This window comes from Cupressus sempervirens, chromosome 7 (genome assembly GCF_028749045.1).
Source record: "Cupressus sempervirens isolate cs-2001-9-10 chromosome 7, ASM2874904v1, whole genome shotgun sequence".
NCBI lineage: Eukaryota > Viridiplantae > Streptophyta > Pinopsida > Cupressales > Cupressaceae > Cupressus > Cupressus sempervirens.
In genome coordinates this window covers 726422622-726443124 of record NC_143124.1, presented here as the reverse complement: position 1 = coordinate 726443124, position 20503 = coordinate 726422622, and the positions used below count along the sequence as shown (strand labels likewise).

The 20503-nt window shown below is 35.0% G+C and overlaps 1 protein-coding gene across 2 annotated transcripts; it reads right to left on the bottom strand.

Moving 5' to 3' along the window:
• Nucleotides 1-1355: 1355 nt before the first annotated feature.
• Nucleotides 1356-19418, bottom strand: LOC149549288 (uncharacterized). 2 transcript variants are annotated; one of them, XM_089792733.1, is made up of 11 exons: nucleotides 18990-19418; nucleotides 18635-18787; nucleotides 17077-17268; nucleotides 14342-14453; nucleotides 14196-14235; nucleotides 6617-6645; nucleotides 6435-6469; nucleotides 6172-6324; nucleotides 2173-5828; nucleotides 1980-2066; nucleotides 1356-1794 (listed from the first exon to the last, which is right to left on the bottom strand). In XM_089792733.1, the coding sequence occupies exons 2-11, from the start codon at nucleotides 18691-18693 to the stop codon at nucleotides 1730-1732; spliced, it is 4428 nt and encodes a 1475-aa protein (XP_089648859.1). In that variant the 5' UTR covers nucleotides 18694-18787; nucleotides 18990-19418; the 3' UTR covers nucleotides 1356-1729. The 2 variants fall into 2 exon arrangements, with proteins under 2 accessions (XP_089648859.1, XP_089648858.1); XM_089792732.1 differs by having other exon boundaries at nucleotides 18635-19333.
• Nucleotides 19419-20503: the final 1085 nt, after the last annotated feature.

The window sequence follows — 20503 nt, the reverse complement described above, 5'->3', positions numbered from 1 at the left end:
TTTGTAATTATCAATATAATTATTTAATAGATATCAAAATATAGTGTTCTATTTATTTTTGGGCATAATCAAGGCTTTGATAAAAGATGAAGATATTAAAGTTATTTTGTTCAACAATGTCTTCTAAATGCATCACTTGTACTCTTATGTATGTTATTTAAGTTATGAATTTCAAACTTCGTACTTTTCGCAATCTATTAGGTATATAGACATAGAAGGAAATTCTCAACATAAGAGTGCATTAAACACAAAAGCAATAGAAGATCATATGCAAATAAAAAAGAGATCGAATATAATTAATAAAGAAGTCTCACAATCATAAGTAATACTCAAGTTAGTAATGTTCTAGGACAAATCAAACTTTGTTAATAGAACTTGTGTTAATGATGCATTAATTTTTTTTTACTTTTTATTGTAGATACAAGAAATGAATAATTGTTTTAACAACACTCAATAGAGAAGGCTGGTACACATTTTACATCAGAAGAATCTCTCATCAACTTGAGCTAGCATCTCATTCAAAGATAACATCTTATATGAAATTTTTTATTATAATTTTTATAATTATTTATTCACTTAGTAGAAGAAAATTAAGATAAGGAAGAATTATGTTAAATAATTTTAATAATTATACTTTTACAAGGGTTATTGAATGATATATATATAGATTTAGAAGATGCATAATTTATGAATGAATTCAAAGGAGACACATCTTTACAACAACTTGGAGTTCTAGATGAGTTAAAAATGAATTACTTTTAGCGTGAAACTATTACCATGTATGAGGTTATGAATGGTCAGCGTGTTTTGTTATCTGATTTGAATTGTAAATATTAGAACATGGGGGATTTGAATTGTAAACATTCGAAGGGGATTTGAATTGTAAACATTAGAACATGCTGAAAAATTAAGATTTTCAGTTTTATTATAAAAACAATTTATTAGCATATTGTTAATATAAGAATATTTAATTTATTAGTTACTTTCGGTAGGATGATATGAGCTTGTATGGAAGTGTAAGAATTCAATGTTTTATAAGTATTTGTATAATACATTGTTAATATTAGAATATTTAATTTATTAGTTACTTTCCGTAGGATGATATGAGCTTGTATGGAAGTGTAAGAATTCAATGTTTTATATTTGTATAATACATTGTAATAGCCCCAAACATTAATATTTTGGTACAATGTTATAGTTTTGCAATCTTGGCGCCTGCAAATTTATCAACCAAGCACTCCCAATTTGAAAAAAAAAATATTAAATAGGTTGTGCCATAACAAAAGATCTCACGTTTGGAGAGCAGGGTTTGCACTGATCAATTATTTGTTAACTCCATAGATAGGATAGGCCAATGACAGCAAAACTGGGACTTTGTATTATTGCCACAACTCATGCACATCGTTTACACCATATAAGCAAACGGATAAGATAATTTCTTGTCTCAACACCTTTAGAGTAAAGAACTAATTAAATGTTTACAAGCATACAACATATTTCTCCAACTAGACTGCATAAGGGCGTATTACTGGCTGCAAAAAATCTATGGACACAGAAGATGCTTTTCAAGCATGAAAAGCTCTTTCTTTTCATAAATGTATCTTCCAATGGAATGATGCAGTCAATGCTGCAGACTGGTACTTTAAATGAGGATGTTCAGCACTAAGAACATTTATAACGATTTGTGATTTTTATCTATCAGAGAACTGCAGTAGCAAACTGAGGATCATCACTTGGGCTTGGAGTCACTTGCTTTACTTCTGAATGATGAGAGAGAAAAGAAAGAACGAGGAGCTGCAGAAAATTGATGTTTGCTTACTATTAATGTCAATAGAGATGTACCATTTCAAAATAAAAAATAAATTAAACCAAGGATGGAAATTGGAAAAGCTTAGAGATTCAGCTTTAAGGAATGGATTTTGGAGCTTAAATGCATATGAATTGGAAGTACATACGAAAACATGCAGAAGAAAACTCACCTTTTAACATGCTGGTTGCAGGTAAGTGATCTTCACGTGATTTAAAGTTCCCCGAAGGAACTGGGATGGAATTTTGAATCGATTGTGCTGCAAAATCAAATTGTATTAGTTCTGTGATTAGCTCTTAGTATTTTTAGGCCAATACAAGCATCGATTTGAAAAAAAATTTAGAACTACTGCAGACATCTCATACTTGGGCTTTGCTCTGGGAAACTGCAAATCTCTTCATGTCCGTTTAAACTAGCAAAATCAAGTGAGAATTGCCCTGGTAAAATGGCCTTAGCTTGTCTCCCAGTCCGTCTCTGAAGATCATTTGCAAACTTGCTAGCCAGGTCCTTTGTTTCTTCTGTATCATCACCACCTTCAGAGGTTGTAGATGCAGAAACCCAGTCTGTTTTTATACTTTCATGGCTGCTATTTTTCCGACCAAATTTGAGAAGCCTCTTTAGTCCCTTTGGACTATCTTTGTGATGGGGGGGCTGCCGAGGAGCAGTAGCAAGAACGATCTTCTCTGCTTTTCCCCATTTTTTACGAGTTCGAACTGTTTCCATATCAGAGGTCCCCGAGAACTGCGGGTGCTGTTGCATGTGTGAGTTCCATACAGGACTTTCTTGCGGAGAGTCTCCTATTATTGTCGCAGATCCCAACGAACCAAAATAATCTGATGCAGTGGATCTGTGCAAAGTTGGTGGCTTTGATATGGGTGAGAACGAAGTTGATGTATGTTCACGTGGCAGGGATGTGGTGCGGCATGATATTGAAGCGGCTGTAGCTGAAGCTTCTGAGAGAGTCATTTTTCCGAAGTTTTCAGGGAATGAATAATCTGAATGCGTGGGAGAACATGTCATCTCAGAAGGAGATATACAAGCACTTACATCTTCAGCTTGCACGTTAAATTGTATTCTGTCTGAATCACCCTGATTGTCTGCTGTTTCAGCATTATCACTTGTGCTCTTGAGAACTTCATTTTCTCTCTCTTTATCTGTTTCTGCTTCAATTAGCTTGCAAGTATTTGATGGTTTTAAAATGTCACCCAATTCGTCCAGTGATTCTTCTCCATATGGACTATCACTTTGACCTCCACTTGCATTCTCCATGTTATCAATGGCTGCAGAAACCCATTTCGACTTGGAAACTTCTGATCCAGTTCCTGGGCCTATTCCTCTGCCTTTGCGGAGAAAAGGTTTAGACTCCAAGGGAGCAGCAGCTCCTCTTTTAGTTGCTTTGCTATAGAAGCTTGTTTCGCATGCTGCTGCTTTATGTACTTTCCCACTTCCCCCTCCAGTAATAGGACCAGAAATACTTTTTCTTGCTGCTGCATGACTTCGGTGTCTCTTCTCTTCCTTATTGCTAGCTGACTGTGGAACAGAACCATATTCAATATGTTCAACATGAGAGGGTTCTCGACTACCAAAACTTTTGCCGTTGCTTTTGAGCCCTTCACGAGACATGGTTCCTTTTCCTTGAACTAATGAATTGGAATTGGTTCTTCCATGCAAAGGCTTTGTATTCTCTTTCCTAATATCAGTAAAGCTGGGTACTGATAGAAGCAAAGGATTTTCATGCAGGCTCTTGCGTCGTCCTGAAGAAATATTGCTGGAATTTTGAATTTTAGCAGGTAAAGACGTCCTTGGTGATGATGATTCCAAGGACAAGCAACTGCTCACTGACGTAATTTTTGAAGGGTGTTTCTTTGTTCCGCATGGCTTTGGTAGGTCCTTTGGAATATCATCTGGAGTACTGCATGTTTTCTTCCCAACTTGAACTGAAGGATCTTTTCTAGCTGCATTCCTTACTTCCATTTCTGCTTTTGTTTTTTCCAAGTCTAAATGCATAGCTTTTAGTTGAGCTTCTTTCTCTGCCTGTTTTGTTGTTTTTTCATCCCTCAGTTTTGCATCCCGTTTCTCCTTGTAATGAGAATAAAGTTTGCCTCTAGCCTCATCATCAGCAAACACCAACAACTTTTGATGACTATGGTGGTTGCTATGATTGCTTCCAGCCCTTTCAAACAATACTTGTGCATCAGAATCTACTTCATTGTTCTGTGAGCTAATAAGTGATTCCCTCCCAGTATTCTGCCTATCCTTTGTGAGGACATTGCAAGAATCAACTCCTACACTTGTTTCTTTGGAAATCATACGCAGTTTATCTTGGCTGCTAGCTCTTTGTGACTGGCTCCTGAGTTTGTGTGCAGCAAATAAGGCCTCCAACTCATCGGCTTTCTCTCCAAGTTCCTCTTTCCAATCCCGACTGCCCTTTGCCTTCCTATCTTTAAGGCGCATCAATGCCATGGCTTCACATCCACTAGACTTACTTCTCATATGTGAGAAACCTTTAGCAGTTTCTGATCCCTGGCTCAAAGAACACGCAGGCATTTGGAAAGGTGTTTGCATTACCTCTTTTGTGTGTGCATTTGCATTATTCATTTGCATAGCTGTTGGCATAATATCTTGATCTGTGTTCAAGGTTTGTTGGTTGGGTGAGGAGCTCTGAGATGGGCAATAATTTTTATCATTTTGATGAGCTAGGTAAGATGAGCCTGTATCTTTTCTCTTTTTAACACCTTCGTCATTGTTAGCTATTGGTCTAAATTCACTCTGAGGAGACTCCTCAACCATATTTTGAGTCTCAATTATATCACCTGACAACTGCCTTGCATGATCACATAGCGAGGTTTGTGGGTATGGCTTGGTTCTGACAATGGCATTTTGATTTTGAAATTGATTTTCATTTTTCACTTGCTGCTGTGCCATATCATCCATACTTAAATCACTCACTCCACTCCATCTTCTCAACACTACTTTTTCAGCTGTGTTAGAATTGCCACTCTCGGATAACATGGCCCTTTGGCTTTCTATCTTTCCATTTTTTTTCTTACTCTCATTTTCAAATCCTCCAACCTCCTTTTGTTTTCTTTCAAAGAGATGTATGGCATCTTGGACACTCAATCTTTTGATAGACTTGGGCTTTTGTGTAGGCTCTGGTACCTTACTACTGCCACAATAACTCCGGGCATCATCACTATCACTACTCAATTCCTTGTTTGAACCTGTAACTGTATCCTGAAAGTAGTTGATGCTCTTAATTACTACAGAATTAGATCGGCGTGATCCTACTCTCCCATCCTGAAATTGTCTCACTGGTGAAGATGACCGTCTTCTTTGAGGAGACCTGACTGAATGCCTATCTTTTTCAGCATAATATTGATTAGTTATGTTTGAACCCTGCTGTTCAAATTCAATGGAAGCTATATTTATGAATTCAGAACTTGCATCAGCAGTGAGATTGTCAAATTTAGAATACACATCAGGCTTTACAAGGGAATTGTCAGTAACTGATGAGTTTTCCGAAGCACTGCTGTCATTGGAATTCAAGTTAGAAACCTGAATTTGGAAAGAGGAATTACTTTCTTCTTGATTACAACCAAAGACTGGGAAGTTAGAGACATTTAATGTAGATTGATTCTTCAGTGAATTCTGAGGGGTGATAGAAACTTGAGTCTCTTTCAATATTTTGCCAATTTGCTTTGTATTTGAAACTGAAACAGCAGAATCCAATGACCTAGAATTTACTTCTTCTGCAAAATGCGTTAGATTCAAATCTGAAGATTTTTGAGATGTAATACCACTCTGTACAGAATATGAATCCTCATCTCTTCCTACCATGTCTCTAAATTCCACTTGAGCATTAAGTTCTTTGTTGTTTTTTGGGGAGAGAAATGGTATGAAGTTGCCACATAATCTATTTCTCGATATATCTGAACTTGGAAAGATGGCATTTGACTCATTGACTGTGGAGTAAATTTCTCCCCATTTCTGACATGATGCCATAAACCTGGCACAAGCATCCCTGTGAATCATCGTGGTCAGAATCCATGATGATTGACCTAAATATACAAAATTAATGGTACATATGGTAAGGGATAAATTGTACTTTTCATTGCAGAAGACAATCTCAGCACCCAATTGGTGCTGCAGACTGTGACAATTATTTTAAGTCCGGTTTTATCAATTAGCTTTTGATCTTGGAACTTGAGATCTGGAAAAAATAGAGAACCACTGGACTACATGCATGTATTGCTTGATCTAAAAAATTACATGAAGATGATGTACATCCAAGAATATTGAGAGCATTAGAATATGCATGTTACAATTTTGAATAATAACCATGTGAAATGAAAGAGATGAATTACCTCATACGAGTTGCACCAAATCTCTCTGCAAATATCATGAGATTGCCCATTTGTTCAATCTCAAAACCAGCAGCAGCAGCGCGAGCAAAATCCATCCTTAATTCTTGCTCTAATGCCATGAGTCTCACATCTATTGCTCGGAGAAGTTCCCTCCTGGTTAACCATGAAGAAATTTCAGGCTTGAATAAGCTTAAATATTAGAAAAATAAATAACGATAAACCCTAACTGGGAGCACCTTCCTTTCTCATATTGCAATACTTACTTGGAAATCTCAATTGCTTCTCTTCCACTCCTTGACTGTACACCAACCAAAGAAGATATTTCAAATAACTTGACTTTTAGCATACAATGGAAAATGTGTCCAACATTTGAAAGCAAATACCGATCATGATATTTTATAACCACATATTACAAGTAACAATAAATAGTGAGATATAAAATTACCTTTAATATTTCTCCTTGCCTGTTGATATCTACTCCAAAAGTACACAAAAATGTGAATATCTCAGTATTCAAAAGATTGCAATTCAAAATTTGAAATTAACATTGCAATTGGAAGTAACAAGTATGCTATAAGATCTCAGAGAACTCCAGAAACAGATAGTGAGTTTGATATATTTCCTTTATATTAATAACCAAACATGTCACACTTCAAGTATCTAAAAAGATTTGTTGGCAATTCACAAACATTGGTGCATCTCATTTACATGGCATTCTATCTGTGTTCTATAATTTTTGCTTGAATCGTAACAAGTGTTACATAGAAATCTAGCGAAATTATACTGATTGCTACAACAACTTCCCAGATTGAAACATTTTCCCTTCAGACAGTAAGACCAAATAGTCAGATGCATGAAAACACCCCCCTGTCCACATTCTCAAATTTACTGGTTCCCAAGAAAGCTACAAACAAACAGGAAACACAGAAAAATTTCTTGGTATACAAAATAGTGAATTTGCTGAAGCAGGATCTGATAGCAAATGCAAAAATTCTATTAATGATGGCAGCTGTGATAATCAAAAGGTTTACTATAGAGAAAAGCAATATAAGACAGATAATTGTCAAATTGGTTATAGGAAAATATAATTGCATTGAAAGGTACACACAATAAGATAACCATTTTAAACCACATAACCAAGAAATATTTAGTTAAAAAATAAACCCAACCATTGTTGGAAAAGTAACAATATGATTTAAAAATATGTGGAAAAGAAACAAAAGATTCCAATGTTTTTTGGTGTTATATAAGGTGCATTTCTTTCAAAAGAAATTGCCAAATGGATGGGTAGCTGTCATTCTTCAAACATTTGAATATAGTGTCATTTACTTTACTTCAATTGTTGTAAGAAAAATACATTCCATGCAAGTTTTCTTATTTTCTTTATTTCCTAAAAATGACTTAACCTGAGTTTGTATAGTTCTTATCAAGATGAGGCAGAAATAAAGAATTTTGAGTTTGAAACTACATAACATAAATTTCCAAACCACCTAAGAAATAATTAATTATTGGAAACCTCCAGCTTTTGTAGTGCTATATGCTTTGATGTTCAAAATATGACAGTTCGTATGAACATTCTGTTTCCTTTATTTGAGTTTTGAAAATTATTATAGTAAGTTGATTACGTCAAAATCTGATAATGAAGCTAAGCCCCTTTTATTTTCATCTAGATATCCTCAAACTTACACAAGTTTAAAACAGATAGACATATTATGCACTAATGGTTACAGTTCCTGAACTTCTCCATTCTCGTTGTCATATGCAGAAGTCTTCAGCAAGAAAGCCAGCAAAGTCACCATTCTTCTCTTCTTTTGTAGCAAATCAATAATACATTTGAATTATCATATCTTCTCCAGGTACTATGAAATGCTGGCGGCCATAAACCCTAGATGAAAACTGTTACTGTGTATACAATTGTCTGCTCCAGTACGGTAGTACTGTGATTGCCCCTACTGAAATGAGAATTTTATAACAAATTAAACTATAAATTCATTAATCAATATAATAAAATATAAATTAACTGAATTTAATGAAAGGTTAACTGACAAGTAATGAAGAGTTGTGACTCCCTCAAAATAAGATATTAAAGGGAGGAGAGTTCATTTGAAAAGAAATATAGATAGAGGAAGAAAAGGATCCTGCATTTATGGATATTCATAAATACAGTAAGACTATACTGTAATCAGATCTATATTAATAAGAAATATATTTCTATTCTAGACTTACATGATGAAGTATTTCCATCAAATGAAAATAGTCCAGTGACATCAATCAACCTTATTGGGTGTGGAGAAAGGGCAATATGGGCGGATGCTGAGGTTTCCCTAGGTTAGGACACCACCTCAAAAGGGATGAGGCCAAGAAGGACAAGTCACAAGTCATTCTGCTCTTGGGCCTAGGGTCGAGTTAGGACACCCTATTGCAGTTTCCCCCCCAACCCACCCCATATCTGTGTGTGTGTGTGTGTGGAACTTGTGGTATATATACATAAATGCAAATATTATTGATTTCATGATACTTCTAGGATATAAGGTCACGCAGTTAAATAACTGCATCATAGTGATAAACATAAATACTGTCATCTTAATCAGACTCTCTGCATCTCAATTGCTATACATATTTGCATGTGTAAGGTATATTAGTCTGCCATAATTAACCATATTAGAATGAGTAACATAGATGAGACACTATATGTATCTATACCCCAACTGCAATAAGATCACTACCTCACAAGACAAGGTAAGGCTTGCGGGGGAATGTATTATGCTACATCATACAAAGGCACTAGATAAGGCCTGTGGTGGAATGGCATGGGCTACATCATACAAAGACACTAGGTAAATCCTACGGTGGAATAGGTATAAGGTACATCATACAAAAGCACTATCTTGCAAGGGATGATCCACATTGGAGTAAGTTACAATGAGGGAGAATGGTGAGGCTTGCTAGGTATGCCAACCCTACAAAGTGTGGGACCAAGGGGGACAGGGCTCTACCCTCTTGTAAAATTTCCATCAACTTTTAGGAAAGCAAAATACTACACATTACATGTTGCTATGGATTAGAACACTCTTTATCAAGTTATAGCTGTATAAGATAGATTATATCATGTTAACAATATATTTAATTTATGAATGTATATCTGTGCTCTTGTTTCTTTTTTGGTGTTGCAGGATCTACATCGGGAATTTTGTAAAAAGGCATTTTTAATTGGTAATTTTATATTTCTAACCATCTTAACATTCTTATTTTTAATAGAATTTGTGATTCTACAGCAAAAATTAGGGCAAACCCAAAACAGGAACATGACAAGTACCCATCTTGTTAATTTCCATTTTACTCTCATTTAGTAGGAATCTATGTAGCAGTAGTTGAGAGAATGCATGGCTACAAAATACCTTACAGAGACATCCAACTCTCCAGTAAACCATAACAGTGATACACCTCTGATGTATAGGTATGTGTATGTGTGCGACACACACACCTGCATTAACACACATCAGACAGAAAAGGGAACAAAACAACATGAATTCAAATATACATCGAAAATTTACCACCATACACATCTATGATTTTGAGATCATCAACTGCAAATTTGACTGGCAAAAAATGTGTGTGGATCCAAACAATTAATTATGGCTAAAGCATCCTGACCCCAGCACAATATGGTCTATCATATGTCATTTTCTTAAATTCAGTTTAGTTTCAGTTTCCCATGTTATTTGCTCTGTGGGCATTTTCAAGTGTGCATCACTGGGAACATGACTTGAGACTTAATTTCTAGAACTTCTCAATATTCTTGACATTTTTCACTGAAGATAACTGTCATAAATTTGGAAATTCTGTACTTGTAGCTGGAAAAAACCTAGTCCTTTCCTTTTACTTGCATCTTCATAAGTTCCATTGCTTAACCAACTTTTGACTCAAGATAAATCCAACTTGAGATTCCTAAGGAATATAATTGAACTGGTCATATTTAAGTGCTTTGGAATCAAAGGACTTGGCAATTGCTATAGGTTTGTTCTATTAAGCAGTTAATGTTAGCTAGAAGAAATCGTGACTGGTAATAGTACCCATTGTGTCTAGCAAATGAATAGGGACATCTCACATTTGACTCTATTCATATCTCTATAAAACTAGGTATAAGTTAGTCTACTACCAGAAATTACTCGCCTTTAGGTAATCCATAATTTGATTTATGACTGCATATACAGCCACTTGACTAGGTAATGACTAAAGATCATCCAAATATCAGAGGACTGGGGAAAATATTATACAGATCTACCGACTTTTTAACTTGTTGTCTGAAATCAAAGATGAGTTGTGATCAATAACTACTTCACCTTTATGTTTTGAGCCATAAGCTAGGGGAGATACTCTCAAAAAGCTAATCACCAACAGATAACTTGAATAATTTTTCACACAAACTCCTCCTAGATTACGCTCTTAGCATGTTGTTTCATTAGTCTACTTACATACATGAGTTCTAGATAAGAAAACATCAGAAAAGCACAGAACACATGAAAATGACTCAAAGAGATTACAAAACAATTACTGTGACACATAGTTTACTTTAAAGGAACCCTAAACAGGGAGAAAACTCTGGCAGAAGAGAGCTAATAGTCCCTTATCTCCACTATAAATCTATTCAAGTACATTCTACTGTGAGTTTACCACGACCAAACAAGCACCAACATGAATATGGAACTTCTACAACCTGCAACGTTTTCTAGACTCACAAAACCATACTCAACGACTTCATACATTGCCAATATGAATTTTGAGAGAAAAAACATCAATGCCAATCTTTGTAGCTTGTTCCAAATTGATTGCTATAGACTCTCATACATTCCTTGGACACTAAAAGACTCGCAACAAATGCAGAGAAGTCAAATTGAACTGTTAAAACCCCTGACATTCTATTCCCTATCCAGAATGCACAAAGTCACCTCTTCCATCAAAAGGCATTTGCACATTCTTTGCAGTACTGATCCAGTTGAATTTGACAATTTGTCCACAATCAAGGAACCTTCTCAGCAGTATATGATCCTTTCACTGCCTATGAAAAGCAGCAATAACATCAAAATTTAAAAAAATACAGTTCAGAAACCTACACACCAATATTCTTTCTTCCTAGGATGATCTGAATCATTCCAAAGTTTCATGTAACTTCTATACAAGCTCCCAGACTGCTAAAAGAAACAAAAATCTCATCTCCATGTGAAGACAACCCAAACTAGCCTTGACTCTGTGGATGAGCCAACTGGCCTACCAATTATACCTTGAGTCCATTCAAATCATACCTCCTGATCTGGGAGACTTCAAATCCCCAAAAACTCAAGGTCTCCTTAAGTTCGAGAACCACTTGCCCATATCCTCTTTAGACATCATTTTGCCTTTGTAAAACTAACCAAGATTCATTAACTCCCATACATATCTATTCTTTCATCCTTTCAAGAGCAACATCGTATTCAAATTCTTCCAAAACACCTGGAGTGAGATAGTCAACTAACAGTTAAAACATTTCTGGCTCCTAATCTAACATGGCGGTCTCAAACAAAAGAAAATTATCAACATCAACCATCAAGTAAATCTTACATATATGTAAGCATATCAAATCGTAAAGCATTCTTCAATATATGGAAAGATCAAGTAGAAAAGCATTCTTGCATATATGGAAGTATATCAAGTAGAAAAGCATCCATGCATATATGGAAGGATATCAAGTTGAAAAGCATGCTTACCCACCTACTCCAATATAACAAGGCATCCACATCTCAAAGGCTTTAGCCATATGCTTGACCTCAAGTACGTTAAGGATCTCATTGTATGTATATTTTAATTCACTGTTAAACTTTTATTTGCACTTATTGATTTTCTGTGTTTTTCAAGTTACTCTCTTAATCAATATGTATATAATATTAAGTGGCGTGTTTCCCATAGAGACATGACTCTTGTTAATATCTTAACTCCCACTAGTTATCACAAATGATAATTTCTCAAGGTATTATCATGATAATAATATATGAAAATAGTTTATATACACACACACACACACACACACACACACACACTTAACAATTTATTATCAATAATAATAATGCTCCATAATAATAATAGTGAAGGATAGATTTCAAATGTTTAAGGCTGATAGGCCATTCAAACATTACATTTCATCGTTGGAATCATCTGATCGAAGCTACAATCATTAAAAAAGTAAAATCAAACTTTGCCATCCAACTTGTATTTGCATTCAATTCAATGCTGGTCATGCCCTCATTTGTACTTCTCCTTTCTCTCTTTCAGCTAGAGTACCCTAATTCATCCCTCCCTAAGCATATGTATCCCTATAACTAGTATGGATCAGGTATTGTACAATGCAGATACACAGCAGACACTGTATCCACATGTGCCCAAAATCCCTGACTGTCCAATTGCATTGGATACTATGTGAAATAAATTTTTTTTAAATTGACATGAATCTTCTAAATTTGAAAAAGCTTCAATCGTGCAAATTTCTTTTGTATAAACAAAACCTACACCAAATGAAGAAGATAAATAAAACATTTTATATTTCAAAAACCCTTTCTTTGGGGTCCTCTTGTGCAACTCTACTATTTTTTGGCAGTTTGATTTTTAGAAATTTGAAGAAGTCAAATGTTTATGGATTTATGTTTATATTTATATTATGTATTTTAAGAGTTATAGAATTTTTATGTATTTTAAGAGTTATAGAATTTTTAAAAATAAAATCCTCTCTCTCTCTCTCTCTCTCTCTCTCTCTCTCTCTCTCTCTCTCTCTCACACACACACACACACACACACACACGAGTCACACACATGTATATTCTCTAGTAGATGATAAATATTTAAATAGTACTATTATTTTAATTTATAATTTACTTATTTTGACACATACTGATATTTTGTTCAAACAAAGCACCTTTCTTTGATGGTTCCAATTATCCTATATGGAGAATAAGGATGGAACCTATTTAGTGGCTTTAGAGATTGATGTTTGGCAATCTGCTGCGGATGGTTATCAGATTCCAGAAAATCCTCCAAGAGATTAGGTAGGAAAGGGCCATGTGAAAGAACGAAATGCTCTTTTATTTGACTCGTGTAATTCTGAGTTTGTGAAGATAATGCACTATAGGATTACAATAGAGATTTGGGACAAGCTTTACAATATCTATGAAGAGTGTGATAAATTCAAGGAAGCGAAACTTCAGAGCTACTAAGGACTACTTGAAAGTCTGAAGAAGGAGGAAGAAAATATTGTTGCGTACCTACTTAAGGTTGATGAAGTTGTCAATACCATCAAAGGACCTGGGTAAGAAGTGAAAAAAACAGTGATTGTCAAAAGGGTACTCAAATCTTTTCCCCTTTAAGTTTGATTCAAAAGTCTCTACATTAGCAATGGATTAGTTACATTAGCTTTGAACAGCATATGAGATGAGGATTGTGAATGGTAACACCTCAAGAAAGGAGGTAGCTTTCAGGGCATCACAAGAGAATGAAGAATCAGATATAGATGAAGAAAATTTTGCAAGGAGAATAAAAACAGGCTCTATTAAGTATAAAGGTAATAAGTTACAATTGCAATGCTTCAGTTGTGGTGAAATTGAGCATATTGTTTTGAATTGTCCCTTTAAAACAGACTGTGACAAGATGTCACAACATAAGAAGAGGAATGGCTTCTATGTTAAGGATGATGGCAACTCATCTAATGAGCATGATCAGCACACCTCTGCAAGTGACAGTAAAAGGGCTCTACTCATGATTGTGAAAAACCTACATAGTGATGTCGAGAATGTGTTTTCTGGAGATGAAAGAGAAGATGCTGAATGGAACTTGAAGAAATTCATTGTGCTCACAAGGAGATCAAGAATCTTAAGAAAATAATTACATGAATAAAGGATTGCAAATCTCAGCAGGCATTAAAATCAAAGAAAAATCAGAGAAGCTCGTCATATTTACTTATATTTCAATATGGAAGCTAATATCGCTAAAAATCAACACACCTCTTATTACACCGATATTAGAAACTTGATCATTGCCTCCCTGCATAAGTTCCCAACAGCTCTCAACTTTAGCTAATAAGTTAATACAGCAATTCTACTGAAAAAAAAACTGATATGTACTAATTACCTATGAATAGACTACTCACCTGTGAGTACTTAGCAAGCTGAAATTTTCTGGCCTGATCCAATTGTGACCTCTCTGCATCAACTGTGTAAATGTGCTCCAGAATTTCTGGAGTGCTGACAAAGCGAACAAACCTAAAAGTGAAATAACTCAAATTATAAGTCCCATTTCCAGTACCTGGCTAAATAAGATAGCTTTTTAATTCTATGATAAAAAATTTACTGAAATATGCTAAGGTTTTGTTCCTTAAGTTTCCTTGTTTGAATTTAATAATATCAAACAGTCACCTCCTGTTAAAATGTCTGTCCAAACACAATTATCAGTTTAGAAAGGAGAATTGTGATGAATAAGATATAATATAATTAAAATTGAATTAAGTTTAATGAATGATGAAGAGGCATGCAATTAAGAGTTGGGACTCCCTCAAACATGAGACATAAAAGGGAAATCAATTCAATTGATAAGGACAATCATGGATCTTCAACATTGAATCATAAATTGAGCAATTAAGGAAGAAAGAATGGAGCATACGAAGCAAGGAAGGACTAATAAAAGATGAAAGGAAGGGAAGAAAAAAAGGAAGTGATTATTTCAAAAAGGCAGATTTAAAGGTTGTACTTGTAATCTTTCAAAGGGTGGTAATTGAGAAAGGTTGTGACTCTTGCAATGGGCAGACATGATGAAGAAGTGTAAACTCTCCCTACATTAGAAGATATAAAGGGGAGAAGGTTTCATTTAAAGAGGACATGCAAGAGAGAGAAATTTGGAAAATAATTTATTATTCTCAAAAGGTAGAAGGGTGGTGACTCAAGTCTTATGAACGGATGTTACTCTTTCACCAATAAAGAGTAATCATTCCAAGCATTCAAGGATCACTGATCAATCATCACTCATGATTTCATCAAGCAATCACCAATTATCAATTCAAGAAAACAATCAATCAGCAAATTGCCATTCTATTAAATCAGTATTTATTCAATCACCATTCGCCAATACAGCAATCATGCATTCATTACATAGTCACTTATCAATCATCCAATCAACAATCACTTAATTGATACTCACCAACCCCTCAAATCACCCAATCAAAGTAACACATTCAATCATTCAATGGAAATCCATCAAGGAATATAAGTAATCAATCTGTAACAGAAACTGATTACTGCAAATCATATTCACAAATATAATTCCTCACAATCATTTCAAATTTAAGCTATTAATTCATCAAGCGTTATTTTTGTTAGTAATGATATAGCAAATTCATTAAGCAATCAGTTTCAAATTTATGTATGTGTCTTGCAAGCACAGCTAACCTTCCGAGTTCACAAGAGCTTAAGGACAAGAAATCCTTTGTGCATCTTATCAAGTCCACCACCCTGAGATGGATGGACTAGAAATCCTTTCCATGCACTTGGACTTGGTCAAGAAAGACAGCCAGCCTCAAAGGTGAAATAAGAGATGGAATGGACTAGAAATCTTTCCATACTCTTGCATAACAAGGACAATTGTCCTTGAGATTCCTGTTTACAAGCATTTCCATTGAATTCCCAATTGGTCAACTATAGCAATATGCTTTGGACTAGCTATTAATTATGTTACAGTATATTGATTTAAATATGAATGGTGCTTATATGGATTTTGATGCTACCACTGATTCTTGATATTCGACATTTTATTGTCAATCTCTACTAATCAACACTATTTGCATATCCTAAACCAGGAACAGCCCATAAAGGACATTATATTTGATAATTTTTGTATGAAGTTATACGTATAAGTATATTGCATTTCTCATCTTAAGTTGGAATTGTTGTTTTGGGGTAAAATCAGGAATATTCTACAAGGGAACATTAGAAGAATGATTATGAAGGACTGGTACCTTACTTTCAATTAACATATTTTTCAAATAAGAGTTGTAAATAAAGTAAACTATACCCTCTTTTCTCCCAAAAAATGTGCATTCACAAAATCAAAATTCTGCTAGCATCCAAATTATAGATATTAATTCAAAGTTTCAAGTTCAAAATTCTACACCTAGCCATTCTTCGCACACAACCACCTTATGAGATCCTTTATTTGCGAGTATTTGAACTTTACACTTATAAAATATTGTTTATTTTTTGGATGCCAGTCATGGGAACAAACAGAGCCTTTGCCAATCTACATACATTCTAAGATTTCATACATATTATACTATTTGGAAAAACTCATTCCAAGAAAGATGGTTTTCTTCACAGTGAAGACCTTTTCGCTGTTATGAAAACAATCTAACAAGCTTCCACTGCAAAAATAAAATAAAAAGTTGGAAATGTTACATAAACGGTCTTTTAAAAGTCTCTTTGGCAACAGTTTTACTTTTCTACAAATGGATTTGATTTTGAAGACATTTGTGAGCTTCCTGAACTGACTTTAGTTGTTAACAAGGTGTATACATATCTCTTAATTAATTTGCAGTTTGGCGACTTAAGTGAGCATTCTTTACCCCACCCTTTTGCATGGACAGAATGTCATAACTATTGACATAGGAAGTAAGTAATTTGCCATTTCAGGAGTTTCAATGTACCTATTTTACCTGGAATTTCTACCCTGTAAATTTGGGGCATGCCCTAATATCAGAGACTGTTTTATCGTAAATAGCATCCCTTCACAATCCTTATTCAAGTCATTAATGGTAGTATGATGCATAGCAAACATATATCGAGATTGTAATGCATCAAGAGATTTTCATGCTTCCTACTTCAGGAAATTGTAGATTACCTCTCTAAAGTGCCTTTGGTGAACCATGAAGCAACATTCTGGTGATTATCAGAACAAGCTTCTAGTTTGATCATATGCCCTTCACCTCGCAAAGCCTGCTCTTGTGCCGCCCTTAAATGTGTTAGAAAAGGCTTTAGAAGACCCGATGCAAGCTTCTCTGTTACGCCTCCTGCCGAAGCAAACAGCTCGCATCTGACAATATCACAGTACAATTACAGTCATAATCGACAATTCTTTATTTAAAATACATGCATTAGCTTATTGAACAATTTAAAGTCAAGCTTCTCAATGTCATCTGAGTATACCAATAATGTTACAGTTGGGCAACATGAAGTCTGGCTTTTGAAGAATTTTCTGGGTTTCACTTAAGAAAACTGAAAACTAAAGAAATTCTCTGTTTTTTTTAAATTTTATTAAATTTAATGTAAATCTTCAAGCATAGTAAACCTCCAAACATCCAAAGGCCTTTCTTAAGGGGATGATAGAAATAATATTACTCCATCATGGTTTGCTCTTAATATAATAATATTGTATATGTTGACATGCGTAGCACGTTGCCATCTTCAGAGTGGCTTCCCTGCCTGCTCACTTGGCAGAAACGAGCAATTTTTAATCACAACTAGCAACAGAAAATCTATACTCCAAGCCTGGCATATTGCCATCTTTAGAGTGGCTTCTCTGCCTGCCCACTTGGCAGAAATGGGCGAGTTTTAATGCTTTCAACTAAAATCTATCCTTTACAGAATGTTCCAGCTACGCGAATTATAACTTTTTGCTAATGTTTCACTCTTTGTGCACTTAAGGCCTACTTCACAATGCGGTATCTGCTTTGGGATCCCGTAAACTATTTAGGTTCCTTAGATCTGAATTAAGCATCTCTCTTCTTTGCTTTCATTTATTTCCTTCATTGCTAGAAAGTTGCATGGATATTTACCCAAGAAAATTACATCGTTCATACCAATTTTGTCAGAATGCAGCATTAACATTCCATTTGAACAAAGGTAATCTGCCATTTCAAGGTTTGACCGTATTATAGTCAAGAACACTCAAGATAAAGACATTTCCCCACTCTTACTTTAATATTTATGGTAGCACGTCAAAGTCAGAATAAGGCCCGAGGAATTCGAAGCTCTTGCTCGAGCAAATAAATGCAGCCAGTTGGTCATCCTTGTGGCTTAAAACTTAAAAGTTGCACAAATATTAACCGAAAAAATTAAGGCCCGCTATATAGTATTGTCATAACATATTATATTCAAAGTGCGCTTCTGGCATTTCCAGATTTTGCTAGACTTCACTTACTACAATGCAACTAAATTTAATCGCTCTAATTTTCCATAAAAAGATTTACAGAGAAAAGTAGTATTGGCCATACCGACGTAATCTAAACACAGCATTACTATTTAATTAACATTTCGCATTCATTAAAGCCATATATTTCTGTACCTGGATTCAAGAGAGGTAACTTCAATATAGAGATGTCATCTTACCCACTATGAAGAAAAAATATAATAGTCTCTATTTTACCTTAATTTAATCGAAAATTTACATAAGTATTTACCTGGTACGCTTCGGCGATAGCTGAAAAACGGCACAATCGAGCCGCGTGTCTGCCTTCATTGTTTCTACTACACCGTAAGCAACCAATACACGAAGCAGAAAAGTTTTGAAAGTATAAGAGAACCTTTTTTCCGAGCTCTTTTTCACCTCAACTCTAGCCACATTTTCGACATAAATCCCAAAATCAGACGATGCGCACACGGAAAGCTAAATGTAAGCTCTTAAAACTCTCCAAAGACGCTTTGAACAAAAAGAGAAAGGAAAGAAACTCGATGAGACGAAAGCTTCTCATGCTATTTCCAACGCAAACCATTTGAGATTTTCAAACAAAATTCTCCAAGAACGGTAATTTATACCTTTGAACCTTACAAACGTATCGATCAGAACCATGTTTGCTCCGATAAAGCTCTACACTTGACCAAATTCTTTCAAAAATGGCAGGCCGACAACTACAGTGCTACATTAGAGCTCCCACTAGCAGATCGAATTGAAAGAGCCAGCAAAGGCCATGGACCATGCTGCATTGAGGCATAGAGCCCCTGAAACCCTACTGCCCTGCCGCAGACAACATTCAATCTTCTTCATTGCAGAGTACAGCATTGTTTTCAGCAAAGGTGATTGTGTTGGTGGATTTGAATTGCATATTAGCTGGAGTAAAATATTTGTTGAGTGTTATGAGTGGTAGTGAGTAGTGATAGTGGGGAAGCAAATGAGGATTATGCGTTTTTTATGCCGTTTAGACGTGCTGAATTCATTGATGACGCATATTGAGAAATGTGTCCGGCCGATGACGTGTCACCAAGTTGACCAGTGTGACGACGACGACTGGTTTTTTAAACGTTAAGAACAGGGAATTGGCCATCACAAACTCATCATGGAAACCAACCACAATGAAAGCTTGAAATGTGCAACGTACAAAAGTAGAGGGGAATAAGTTTTTGGTGAAATTTTTTAAAGATTTTCGGGTGTATTTTGATGTATGAATAATTTTGTGTGAAGTCAATTTTGTAATTACACTAACTAATAGTCATTCTTGTTCACAAATTCTTATACATTCTTTTTATTTTTTTATTTTTTTCATTTTGTGTGTGTTTTTCAATATAAAGGAGAGGAGCTAATGGTGGAGTGGGCTACACTACTGGGAAGAGGAGTGGGACACTTAGTTCAATAGTGGGGCACAAAAAATGTCAAGTCCACATATATTCCTTAAAAGATTACGAAAGTAGACAATCATGGTTACTAGGTGAATTTTAAATGTAGACATTTTTGGGTACTGTGCAATTAACATTTCTTTATCTAGAACAATTTATATTTTTAATGTCTAGTTTTGTGTTTGTTTTGAGAGAAGTATTTTGATGTGTAAATATAATTTTGTGTAAAGTCAAATTTTGTAATCGCTCTTGTTCACCCACTTCATTACACGTTTTATGTAACTATAGTCATCCTCATTCACTTGTTCACATACTCTTATAGATTCTTTGTACCCATTTATCTCATTATTCATGTTTTTTTTTCATCTAGAGGAGAAGGGCTTATAGTGGAGCAGGCTCCAAATAGTGAGGCGGGGAGTGGGACACAATTAGCTCAAGAGTGGGGCACAAAGTGTTATGTCGATACAAATCCCCAATAATATTCTAGTAAATCTGAAAATGTGACCAATCATGTGATGCCACCTTAGCATGGGATTTACATTTTTTTAAATATTATTTTTGACAACTTGGCCAAAAAGGTTTGTGATGTGGCATCATATTTGACCTTGTGGAGATTTTTTGGTACTACCTACCTCTATAATAAACTTTACCTACCTCTATAATAAACTTTTTTTTTTATCTATGATAGAATTTATATTTGTATTGTCTAGTTTTGTTTT

Excerpts from the sequence above, each read along its gene's own strand:
- LOC149549288 (XM_089792733.1), bottom strand. The coding sequence starts at position 18,693 with ATGAAGGCAGACACGCGGCTCGATTGTGCCGTTTTTCAGCTATCGCCG. Across the intron at positions 6,646-14,195 it reads TAATATCGGTGTAATAAGAG|ATATCAACAGGCAAGGAGAA; the intron begins GTGTGTTGATTT and ends CTTTTGGAGTAG. Across the intron at positions 6,470-6,616 it reads GGCAAGGAGAAATATTAAAG|TCAAGGAGTGGAAGAGAAGC; the intron begins GTAATTTTATAT and ends GTTGGTGTACAG.